This window comes from Lactuca serriola, chromosome 2, assembly GCF_051521515.1.
Source record: "Lactuca serriola cultivar US96UC23 chromosome 2, Lser_US96UC23_V15, whole genome shotgun sequence".
NCBI lineage: Eukaryota > Viridiplantae > Streptophyta > Magnoliopsida > Asterales > Asteraceae > Lactuca > Lactuca serriola.
The window spans coordinates 194,022,391-194,035,632 of NC_136409.1; the positions used below are offsets into that span (position 1 = coordinate 194,022,391).

At 38.7% G+C, this 13,242-nt stretch overlaps 1 protein-coding gene and 1 long non-coding RNA gene across 2 annotated transcripts; both read left to right on the forward strand.

The window, feature by feature from the left end:
- The first annotated feature begins 471 nt into the window (after window positions 1–471).
- LOC145090674 (uncharacterized) lies at window positions 472–1,551 on the forward strand. The gene is made up of 3 exons (XR_013701704.1): window positions 472–637; window positions 894–1,306; window positions 1,374–1,551. It is a non-coding gene; the product is annotated as an uncharacterized LOC145090674 (long non-coding RNA).
- Window positions 1,552–1,888: 337 nt separating this feature from the next.
- On the forward strand, window positions 1,889–3,667 carry LOC145087931 (transcription initiation factor IIF subunit alpha-like). Its single transcript, XM_079026075.1, has 6 exons — window positions 1,889–1,992; window positions 2,076–2,143; window positions 2,240–2,400; window positions 2,857–3,234; window positions 3,360–3,478; window positions 3,557–3,667. Exons 4-6 carry the CDS (start codon window positions 2,961–2,963, stop codon window positions 3,587–3,589), a joined length of 426 nt encoding a protein of 141 aa, XP_078882201.1. The 5' UTR covers window positions 1,889–1,992; window positions 2,076–2,143; window positions 2,240–2,400; window positions 2,857–2,960; the 3' UTR covers window positions 3,590–3,667.
- The last annotated feature ends 9,575 nt before the right edge of the window (window positions 3,668–13,242 follow it).

The following is a 13,242-nucleotide window of genomic DNA, read 5'->3' on the forward strand; positions in this document are numbered from 1 at the left end:
ATATCTCATATTCTCTAAAAGCCCTAAACCAGCCACCGCCGACTATAACCTCCGCCATCATTCATGTCGTCTTACTTCCCAGATGGGATGTGTTTGTGTGCGAGAAGACTGAACAAAAAATGGAAAAAAAAAAAAAGAAAAAACGAGAGAGAGAGAGAGAGAGAGAGAGAGAGAAGATTTTAAGGCCGAGGAGAAGATGCATCAGAGTTGTGGTACTGTTCTTAACGTATTTTCAAAATACAATAACCTTATTATGGGCTTGAAGAAAAAGATGATCGTTTCCTCTGTTTTTCAGTTCTAGATGGTACGGGTTCGCCGTGATATGGTTTAGAGAAGTGTACGTCATCTATGAAGGTCACAATCATCCATACCTAATTTTCAATTTCTCTCTCTCTCTCTCTCTCTCTCTCTAAACATCTCCTCTCTTCTTTCTTTCTAAAACCCTAGCCTATCATCATTGCAGAGGAATTTTCGTGCTGTTTTCCACCATCTGTGTTGGACCAAACCAGTTTTCAGTTGACCAAGATTTGAATTGGAAAAAAAAGAAGAATTTTCGTTGTGCTGGTGGCTGACGGGACACAAAAGCCAATCGGTTGGGGCTTGTACAACTCGTGATCTATGTTCTGATCGAAAAGGGGTAGGTATTTCCTTGAATATCTATCTATCAATTTACAAAGAAGAAAATGAATTGATCGATTTATATTATTAATCACAAGTGTCATCACTGAATCTCTCCACATTGGATTTGATTAGAGTTAGTATAGCTTCTAGTAATGTGATAAGAGCATCAGAAGATAATCGGTTAGAAAATCATATTGTCTGCTAAAACTTAAAAGTATGATATGGTTCCTTCTTGATGTATGAGTTTCCTATTCTTTAATATTCTGATGCAGGTCACTTATATTGAGGTCAGACCTTGGGGAGATGTACAAACTAAGTTATAGTTTGTGGGCTTCTCGATAATCCTGCATAGTGAGCAGTTGAGTGGGCAAGGGAGATCATGTATATTTTTATCTCATGAAATCCTAGAACTTTTGTTGCCCTGATGAAATTTACATTATATCCTATGAGTGTGGGGTATTCATCAATATCAGCAGTCTGTACAGTGTTGAGCTTTATAGGCCTCTAATATTGGACAGAAGTTTCTTATGTGAAACTAAAGTAAGATGGTTTGATGGGTGAAAACCTTCTCCATCCTGGTGTTGCCAACCGTGTATTGGAACTGTTGTTGAGTTCTTGTACCACAGTTGCATTAGTGGTAAATTTTGTCCTCAACATTTTTATACTCATCATCCTCTCTCTTAAGGTATTCAACTTTTCTAAATTTTTATAATGAGTCTTGATTCTTTTTGATGATATATTTGGTCATGCAGACAATATTTTTTGATGAGCTGCATGCAACTGAATCACGGAAAATGGTGGAGAGACTAGTTAATTATGTTATCTACAAGGGAACCAATGGCCAAGGCTAAGAAGCTCTCCTATAACCATCTTTTCCATCTTTCCTGCCATAGATCTTGGTACAATTCCATATCATATTTTTTATCTTTATTTCCATTAAAGTTTATATATATATATATATATATATATATATATATATATATATATATATATATATATATATCGTTTGATTGATGATGTGGCGCATCTTGAAAGATTAAGAATACTTGCATTTATGGTGGGGTTCCAAAGGGTCCTCATGATTTACAGAAAGGTAGGTGGTGATAAGCTCAAACGTATCAATCAATCTTCTAGGAATTGAAGGCATTGAAATCTGAATTAAGGTCTATATATATATATATATATATATATATATATATATATATATATATATATATATATATATATATATATATTAGCATTTTCTCATGGGTAATATTTTACTTGTAGTGTGTGATCCCTCACCTGTCTTTAGGTGGGGAAGTGTTTTGGGCTGGTCAACATCACAAATCTTGTCTTGGCTATGTTGCAAGATACAACATAGACAGCATGGTAATTTTACTCTCACTTACATATGTTTGTCTTTTTGATATAAATAAATATATAATGAAAACTAATTCCTTAATCTGTTGCAGGTGGCCTCTGGACAAATAGCTAGCACTGAACTGTTGCACTTAGCTATGTTCAGAAAGTGTTTGAAAAGGTAACAAACTCAAAATTTTCAATAATTAGTATATGTTATGAGATTTAATTCAAAGTTATCAATAATTAATTGTGATTTTTGTCTCGTTTTGCATAGGTTTCTCTAGCAACTGATATGATGTACAATTAAGCTCTTTCAATCTGTTGGGACATACAACACCCATCCATGCTTGATCCCTTCTACTTGTGGGCCTATTTCTTGATTACTGGTTAACAGAAAAGAGAGTCGACATGTTTAAATATGATCTTTCCTATATGGTAAGTAAGAGTATATTTATACAACTATAAACCAGTGATTGTTAACATAATCATGGTTTTATCTGTGTAGTGTTTTAAAGTCTCAAATCTTTGAGTTTCTAACAGCTATCAAATAAACAATCATTTGCTATTCTACATTGACTCTAAACAGAAGGGTAAACAAAAACAACAATACCCAAATCCCATATGAAACATGAGCCCTTAATGGAGGATAAAAGTAAGAATGTAAATACTATACAAAAAGCACATATAGATTAAAAAAGATACTAGGAACTATACTAATCCACTACCCTGATTTTAAGCCTAAAAAAAAGGGTAAAATGGTCATATATTCACGTTTACAGATTTCATTCGCTTAAAAGTGAAACAGATGATGTGTATACAACACTTGATGAAAAAAAACATGCCATTAGTGATATACAACAAACACTTGTTATTATTACATTTAGTGTTTAGGTACAACCTCAACAAAGTTGCACAATACAAGCAACTTACACTTGAGGAAGCAGAAGAAAAGATAAAAAAACAGAAGGAAAACTGTAGATGGGTATGAAAGATGGATGATGAAAGCTGCAAACAATGGTGCAGCTGCTTTTGGTGAAGTTGAAAGGCCTGATGACAAGGAAGGTGGTGGTGGTGGAGGTGGTGGCAGAGGGCGTAAAAACAATAATGCAGATGATGATGAAGGGAATGTGTCATATAGAGGAGAAGAAGATGAGGATGAAGAGTTTGCAAGGAAAAATAGACTTGGACTTAATAAAAGAGGGGGTGATGATGATGAGAAATGCCCTAGAGGTTGTGATCTTGATTTTGATGATGATGATATTGAGAAAGGTGATTGTTTTGTTATTTGGATAATGGAACGGAATGACACATTCCATTTACTACTTGAATTTGAATTTTCCATGAGAAATGAAAATAGGTTGTTTGTTTATTTGTAATTATATGTGAGATTTCAGGTGATGAGTGGGAGCATGAGGAGATTTTCACAGATGATGATGAAGCAGTTGGTAATGATCCTGAAGAGCGTGAAGACTTATTAGCCCCTGAAATCCCTGCTCCTCCTGAAATCAAACAGGTTTACTTTAAAAAAAACAGATAAAATTAAAATATTGTTTTTTAAAACATTAAATAATATATATAATATATATCCAAGATGAAGGCGATGAGGTTACAAAGGCCGCTGTGATGGACTCCTTCAATTTCCATTTCTACCCCTTGTGGCTACTTCAACACTTGACCAAATGAAGGTTTCAAGAGGCCCATAAATCGATCGGTTTCTTCTTCAATCTGATATTGAAAACACCAAAGACGTGTTATGCATATATTCACGTGTAAGACACACACACACGTACATGTACATTTTCCTCTGTTTTAAAAATGATTCATTCTATTAAAAGTTGTAATTTTTTTTCTATATTTAGGCACAGAAGTTGATAAGCCTTTGTGGGTGGGAGCCAAGGTGGCTTCCAAATATTCAAGATTGCGAAGAACATTCTGCTCAATCAGCTAAAAATGGTGTTTCTTTTAATCCTAGTAAACATCATAACCCTAATAAGAAAACAATATCCAAAGATTCTTCAAAGAAGGAAACTAGATCCCCCTTATTGGATTGCAGTTTATGTGGGGCCACAGTAAGAATCTTGGATTTCATTCATGTAAATCGTCCTTCCCGTTTTTCCCCCAACAACATCGATGTCCCTGAAGCAAGTAAAAATATTGTAATCACACATGGAATAAGTGCAGCAACTGGAATCAATGGATGGGTTGAAGCTGAACAACAAACAGAAGACATTGATGAAGCTGCAACTACATGAATGGATTTAAATCTTACAATGGGAATTGGATTGTCTCAAAAAAGACCTGTATCTGACTTATACCAAGACCCAAATCTCGGTCAGGCTGCAGGCAGTGAGGTCGGGGGTCGGGCAGCTTCGTATGAATTCTGGGGCCCAAACAAAAGAAATGTATATGAAGGTGAGAGTACAGTGGATAGGCCACAGGGGATTATCCCCCATACAAATTACATTGAAGGTGTTGTCATTAACCGATATGCTGATGAAGTCAACGATAGTAAACGGGCATGTGGGTCTGGGTCTTACAAATGGGACTACTCATCTGGTGCGGGTCCCAGTCGGGTTTCATGTTTTGATATTGACATAAATGCCCTACCTCATTCCACTAAAGATTCAGCAAAAGCTTCATCTGTTATAGCAATGGACACTTTTTTGTCACAGTGATGATGATAATGATTCAATGGAGAGTGTTGAAAATCATCCTGGATATGTAGGAGGAGATGAGGTTAATTACCCTTCGGTGTCTGGTGTTAAAAGCCCGGATAACCAGGGGAAAAATAGGACAAATGATGAAGAGGTTTTGAATCTTATGGGTCATGGAAAAGACGGTTTTACCCTTGCGATTAGTGGAGGAGGGAGTGTGGGAATAGGTGTAAGTCATGAAGCTGAGATTCAGGGGTCGGATGGGTTGATTCATAGAAGTGGAAGTGATGTTGGGAATTTTTCTGTAGCAGGGGTCGAGGTGGGGGTGGGATCCACCTCCACCTCAAGTGGTGGTGGTTGTGGGTGACAGTTGACTTTAGGTGCTTTGGATGGGTTTCAATAAACCCAATCAAACCCTTGAATCTAAATCAGGTAACATGTACAAATGGTTTGGTTTAATCGTTATTTTATTTATTTATTTATTGTGAACAGGGCTTGGCCACCTGAAGTCATACTCACACCTCTATGCTTCTTCTCTTGTGGTTTATGAACAAACAATGGGCATTAGCATGTGGAGATATTTTACGAAACTATAAAACTCTCATGCTTCCTTTGGGGTTTTGGTTCTCTTAATGATTGTACTGGAATGTTTGTGTGATTGATATGCAGGTGTTACTCTTGGGGCAAGTTTATATGGAGAAAAATGTGCATCAAGTTCAGCTGATGGGATCGAGAATCAGGTGGATGGTAGTTTATACTTTATTATTATTATTATTATTATTATTATTATTATTTGGAATAAGGGGAATGAAATGAAAAGATCCCCTGTGATGAGTTTAGTGGGTTGATGAATTTGCTCCTCTGAATGAGAGTGATTTCTTGTTCCTAAAAACTTATGATACTTTTTTGCGGACAAAAATGCCCCTGTGTGCCTAGTATTAGAGCCAAGCTGTTAGTCCTTCAAATCACGAGTACATGAATTCCATCTAGCTATATATATATATATATATATATATATATATATATATATATATATATATATATATTTCTCCTGATAGGATTAGCCTTTGTTTGTTTCAATTGGTGGGTCAAACAATACAAGAAATGTTTACAATCACAAAGGATGTCAAAGAAGGTAGGACCAGAAATTCATACATGATGGAATTAACTTTCCCTCACATAAGTTTGGCTATACAAAGGTCTATCATTTAGTAATAGAGGCACAAGTAACAGAATATGGAATTAAGAATTATATTGCGGAAGAGTGTGAAGCATTGTCTGAAAGTTGTATGTATTATCTGATTTTTACAGGACATGGTGTTGTGTCAAGGCATGAAGCATTGGAACATGCAAGGAGACACAATGTTGATTTAGTTGAGGTATAAATTATAATAAGTCATAACTGTTATAACAATATATATATATATATATATATATATATATATATATATATATATATATATATAAGTGAATCTAGAACTATTCCATCATTGTGGAACTTTCAACACTGATCAGGTTTCTCACCTGACCTTTTTATAAAATTTTCAAGTTATTTTGTTTTCAAATCAACGTATTGAATTTGATAAATAAAATGTGATATTTCTATATTGTTGGTTTTCAACCTTAACAGTGATTCAGATTTGCTAATGGCTAATGCTTAGAGGACCATGAGGAATGTCATGGAAAAACTGGAAAGAGACTTGATGTTATCAACCACATGGTTCTGTGGGGAAAGCTGCAAGGAGGTAAGAAGTCAGCTCCCAAATATACCTTGTGTCATACAGGTTTGCTATTTTTTAGTTTTTTAAATATTTTTTCTGTTTTTTCATGGCAGGAATTCATTGTTATGTGCAAATTTGCTGTGGGCTTAAGCCGACAATTTAACAGATCGGTCATACCTTCTGAACGTAAGATCTATTCCCATTTCCTTTCATATTTCAAAAATAAAGAAAAATAACATTACAACCTTAATTGGTTACCTTCTATCTTATAAACTGTTAAATGTTGTTGTGTACGATGGAATGCATGCATTGCTCTAGTCTGCGGAAATGCTTTTATTTGGTAAGTGATACCTAAACCTTGAGAAATGTCAATTTTATCCTTGAAAACCTTAAAGGAAATAGTACATTTCAATAATTGACTACTTTTGAGAGGTGGCTTCTCTCCCTCATTTACCGTACATTTCATTTGATGCCTACTACTGCACTTATAATATAAGGGTAAATAAAGGTTTATAAATCTCTTGTAGAGTTGTATTTTATGAGGAAAGATTCAAGAATGAAGAAAAGTAAGTAATCTTATGATATTGTGATTGTCCCTTTTTCTGGATCAGGTTTAATTTGGATTTCAAGCTCACCAGCATCTCCAAGTAATGAGGGATCCGTTACACTTAAGAATATCAGCTTATCAAGAGCATCACTTGCATTACTAAAAGAAGGTTTCTTGTTAGAACTTTTGCTTTTAAAAACGATAAAAGATGGAAATCAAGCATGAAACATGTAGACTGTAGAGATGTTTTTACATGTAAATTTATATATTGTAAGAAATAGAATTGTAAGACATTAAATTTTATGAAATGGATTATATTTTTTGTATATGATATTTTATTTTATATTGTGAGGCATTAAATGCAAATTTAATTTGAAAATTAGTAAATCTATAAAAAATATTTTTTTTTAACATTTAAAATTATGATACGCAAACATGCGTGTCATCTTCATTTATGACATGTCCTTTCTTGACAGAGGCTTTCTTTATACGCATTGCGTGTCATTAACACGCGCGTCGTAAGGTTATGACACGCGAATGCGTATCGTCTTCCTTTATGACAGGGCCTTCCTTGATACGCATTGTGTGTCGTAACCGCGCATCGTAAATGTGCGTCATAAATGCGCGTCGTAAATGTGCGTCGTCTATAGACGACGCGCAAAAGCACGTCGTCTCTCTTTATGACAGGGCCTTCCTTGACACGCATTTGCGCGTCGTCTGAGCGTTTTACGACGCGCAATGAGCGTCGTAAAAGGCCTTTTTTCTAGTAGTGGCTGGTGGTAAGAAAGAGAAGGCATCCAAACGTAAGACATCTCCCAACAAAGCAAAAACCAAAAAGAGAACCAAAGTCGATGATTCCTCTCAAATGGAAACACTTAATGACATTTCTACTAACTCTGGTCATCATCTTACCCCCCTGTCCACTCTTCCAAAGTACCCTTCGGAGCTTCAAAATCATATATTACAGACTTATGAGGAGTCACCACATAATCCACCCTTACCTTCCTAAAAAGGTGATGTCAGTGTTGAAAAGAGTTCCTTGCACCCCATGTAACACACTCACGAGTCATCTTGGATATCCCACTCTATTCTACACTAGCACGATCCGAGACCCCTGTCTCAGATCCTAAGCTTTCGGAAGTTGGGGTTGTCCCTCCAACTTCAGGAGCCTAAACTATTTTGATACCTAGTTCAGGTAGAGGACGATCAGGTTCTAACGATCCATATTGGATAGATTATGCTGACATGGATCACTCTAGACATTCAGAGCTCACCTGTTCTCAAGTTGAATCCACTCTCATCTCTATGAGAAATCAGCCATTCAGAGCAACCTGCCATATGTTCCCCCCTCTGATGATATCACTGATCAAGAGTTTGCATCATGAAAATCTCCTCACACCACAATCATCTCGGACGAACCACCAAAGTCTCCTCATCATGATGGCCTCCATCCTGACCCAGACAAAGAATATTCCATCGAGTTCATGTTCGATAATGATAGTGTTAGATTAGGTGTCTACTCCCATAACTATAATTAGTATGTACTTAATTTGATTGTAGCATGGTCCTTTTGGGTTGCCTTCACCATAACAACTTGATAGGATGACTTGTGGAGAAAGAGGTTAATAAGTGATTTATTAATATATTATAAGAATAATATATTAATTAGACATCATAATATTCAATTAGTAATTAATTAGAAATTAGTTTGATATTAATTTTGGGATTAAAGGAACTGATTGAAAGTACGGGGATAGTTTTTGCAAATCAATGATTGTTGCGGAGTTGGGCTGATGGACTCCTTAAGAAGGGAGTGGATGAAATCTACGAGCAAAAATCTCTGGGATGGCCAAAAAGTGGGCACTCTTGGTCAGTCGATCCACGATGACCCATATAACATCAAAACCCTTGGCCGTCTTCAGCAACTTGGTGATAAAATCCTTGGTGAAATGTTCCCACTTCCATATAGGAACCTCCAAAGGCGGCAACTTTCCATGCAGCCTCTAATGCTCGACCTTGACCATCCTACAAGTCAAGAACCTCTCAACATACCAGACTATCTCCCTCTTCATACACGGCTACCACTAAATCACTCTCAAATCTCGATACATCTAGGTAGCTCTCGGGTGTATAGAAAAGAGATAATTATGAGCCTCCTCCAATACTATTTGCCTGATCCCAACATAAACTAGAACCCAAACCCGACCACACCGGGTCAACAATGCCTGACTATCGGTGACAAACCTGCCGATATCGCCCCTAATCCTCTCCTGTTTGCAGCTCACTTTCCTAACTCCCTAATCCTATTCCTCCCTTATCAAACCCAAAAGCGGAGAATCAATGGATATCCTCATAGACATCTCTCCAACTGAAGATCCAACCGACTCGCGACTCAAGGCATCCGCTACCACATTCGCTTTACCCGGATGGTAAAGGATCTCACAGTCATAATCCTTAACCACATCCGGCCACCTGCACGTCATGTTCAGGTTCAGCTCATCCATAAGATATCGCAAACTCTTGTGATCCATTTAAACATAACAATAGAACCCATAAAGATAATGTCTCCAAATCTTGAGGGCAAACACCACTTCTTCCAACTCTAGGTCATGAGTAGGATATCAAGCCTCATGCGGCTTCATCTACCGAGAAGCATAAGCAATTACACATCCCCTCTGCATATGGATCACCCCCAAACCAGTAATTGATTCATCACAAAATACCACGAAATCCTCAACACCCTATGGAAGGTTCAACACCGGGGCCTCACATAACCTTCGTCATAGTTTCTCAAAAGCAGTCTACTGCTTACGGCCCCACTGGAAATCCACTCCATTCCTCTTCAGAAGAGTGAGGGATACTATGATCTTGGAGAATTCTTGAATAAATCTCCGATAGTATCCCACCAAACCCAAGAAACTCCTGATCTCTGAAGGGGATTTCAGAACCTCCTACTACATCACGGCCTAGATCTTGGCTAGATCGACCAAAATCCCGTCTTGGTCAACGAGATGTCCTAGGAACTGGACCTCTCGTAACCAAAACTCACACTTTGAGAATTTGGCATACAACCGTTCCCACCTAAATACTCCCAAAATCTCTCGAAGGTGCTCCTCGTGCTGCTCTCTGGTCTTGAAATACACTAAGATATCATCAATGAACAAAATAACAGATCAATCGAGCATCATCCTGCACACCCGATTCATCAAATCCATAAATGTTGCAGGCACATTGGTGAGCCCAAATACCATCACCACGAACTCATAATGCCCCTAATGAGTTCGAAACACGATCTTCTCCACGTCCTCCTCTCTCACCCTTACCTGATGATACCCCGACCTCAAGTCGATCTTGGAGAACCAAGATGCACCATGCAATTGATCAAAGAGGTCATCAATCCGCAGAAGGGGATAACAGTTCTTCACCGTTAACTTGTTCAACTCCCAATAATCAATGTACATCCAGTGTGAACCATCCTTCTTCTTGACGAATAGTATCGGCCCTCCTCACGACGAACTGCTCGGTATGATGAACTGCTTGCCTAACAACTCCTGAAGATGAGAGGACAACTCCTGCATCTTGGGTGGTGCTAAGTGGTACAACGCCATGGAAATCAGGGCCACACCTAACACTAGATCAATCATGAACGCAACCTTCCTCTTGAGTGGCACACCAGCTAACTCCTCTGGGAATACATTGACAAACTCCCTGACAAATGGCACATATTAAACCGAGACCTGCTCCCCTACCCGAGTATCAACCACATAGGCAGGATAACTGATGCACCCATGCGGAATATACTGCCGAGCCCTAGCTGTTGAACAAAACCCTAAACCAACCCTGGTACCCTCTCCATAGATAACCTGTTCTCCCCCACTTAGGGTTCGAACTACTACTCACTGGCCCTCGTAGTCTATCATAGCACCAAACTTGCTCAACCAATCTGTCCCTACTATCATGCACACATCCCCTATGGGGATAGGGATCAGATCAATTGGATAAGGCACCCTGAATATCTCCAATACACAACCCTGATACACTTTGGATGCATAAACCTCGTGTTCGTTGGTGATAGAAACCCACAACCGACACTCTAACTCCCTAATAGGAATATTAAACTCCCTACTGAACGTCTAGGATACAAAAGATCGACTCGCACTCGAGTCAAAAAGTGCAAGAGAAGGAAAAGATTTCTCTAGGAAGGTACCTAACAGAATCATAAATATAAGCATACCATAAAATAATCAACAGAACAATAAACAGAAACATACCTATCAGGACATATGGTGCTCCCCTTGCCTCCTCCGCCTTGAGCTTCAAAGCGCGACCTCGAGCTCTCGGGGGCTCTGCCCTGCCTCCCTTCAATGATCATCAAAGTAGCCGACGCTGGAACCTGCATCGTTCTAGCAGCAAGCAAGGGACAGTTGGCCTTCACTTGGCCTGCCTGGTTATAATGATAGCAAATCTTGGTGCTGGCTACTAGAGCTGGCTGACGGTAGTACCTCAAAATATGGCCCTGCCTGCCACATTTTGTGGCATCCAAAAGAAGATCAACAAGAACCATTATGAACCTTGCCGCACTTCCCACAAGTGTGACACCTCCGACTCCTAGATCTCACATTAGCGGTGTTAAACCGCTTCGCCGCAGGCTACGACTGTGCCGGGGACAGCCTTTGTTCCCTTGCTAGAGCTCCATCTCGATCTCCTCCCGCCTAGCGTCCTCTTGAAAATCCACTAGTAAATCATAGCGCTGCGTAGACATAAACTGGACGATGTCTGTCTTAAGCATGCTCAAGTACCAGGTTATTTGAGCTTTCTCAGAAGCAACAACCTCAAGACAAAACATAGCCCTCTCTGTGAACATCTTGGTGATCTCAGTCACATACTCAGTCTACTTCCTCATATCCAAATACTCCTAACACGGCCTCTCCCGCTCCACCAACGGACCATATCTCGAGCAGAACATCTCAGAGAACTACTCCCATGCCACGGTAGCCCTCTACTCCGGTGTGTACGAGCTATTCACCAATCTCCACCAATCCTTTGCTCCACACCGAAGAAGGTTCATTGTGCACTTAACCTTCTGGTCAACTGGGAAAGAGCAAGTAAAGAAACATCCCACAACATCCGACGACCACCTCAAGGATATGATTGGATCATGTACCCCTTCAAACACTGAGGGGCTTTGTATTTTCGAAGTCATGGTATTTGGAAAGCTCTCAAAGCGCCAATCCCCGTCGTAGCGACCGTTGTAGTGGCTGCAACATCTGAAAGTGCAACGTATCAGTCATCAAAGAACTCCATCATGGCGGTCTTGATAGACCAAAACAACTCCGGTATCTGCCCCAAGAATCGAAACAACCTCATCATGAATTATCTCGCTAATCCGATCCCCAATCAATCCTGGGCACCTGCTCCGGCTCCCGATGTGGATCCATACTCAAATCGCCTCGTAACCACCATAATAAAAATAAATCAGAGTGATATCAAATAAAACACATATCATTCCATAGGAAACATTCCCCAACAAAGCTTTGGGGATTGGGACTTCCATGCTATGCGTACGGGTCCTGTGCTTCCAGTAGTACGGGCCCATACTACCTTCTTTGCATACCCGTATTTGTCTCAAGGGATCATCACAACGACCCTACACTACTAGAAAAAAGGCCTTTTACGACGCTCATTGCGCTTCGTAAAACGCTCAGACGACGCGCAAATGCGTGTCAAGGAAGGCCCTGTCATAAAGAGAGACGACGCGCAAAAGCGCGTCGTCTATAGACGACGCGCATTTACGACGCGCATTTACGACACGCGGTTACGACACGCAATGCGTATCAAGGAAGGCCCTGTCATAAAGGAAGACGACACGCATTCGCGTGTCGTAACCTTACGACGCGTGTGTTAATGACACGCAATGCGTATCAAGAAAGCCCCTGTCAAGAAAGGCCATGTCATAAATGAAGATGACATACATTTTTGCGTATCGTAAATTTAAATGTTTAAAAAAAAAAATTATATATTTATTAATTTTTAAATTAAATTGTCATTTAATTTCTTATAATAGAAATAAAATACCATATACAAAAAATACAATCCATTGCATAATATAAAATAAATTGCACAAATTATAATGTCATACAAAGAATCATTCAAATGTTAAACAAAAATAATACATTGCTAACATGTGTTATACATTCCTATAAAGCTAACAAATAATCATACAACTCTGTTTCTTACTGGAAAGGAATGCCAAACATGATTACAAGTCTCCCTTAATCTTGATTATAATCAAATGTATCTTTAATTCTTTATATAAATGAAGCTTAAATGATGTCTTTAAATAATGAACACAATA

What these genes read in the sequence shown, in the direction of transcription:
- LOC145087931 (XM_079026075.1), top strand. Translation starts at nt 2,961, where the DNA reads ATGATGAAAGCTGCAAACAATGGTGCAGCTGCTTTTGGTGAAGTTGAA. An exon ending in TGATGATGATATTGAGAAAG is followed by an intron (nt 3,235 to 3,359) that starts GTGATTGTTTTG and finishes GTGAGATTTCAG; the next exon opens with GTGATGAGTGGGAGCATGAG. An exon ending in CTCCTCCTGAAATCAAACAG is followed by an intron (nt 3,479 to 3,556) that starts GTTTACTTTAAA and finishes TATATATCCAAG; the next exon opens with ATGAAGGCGATGAGGTTACA.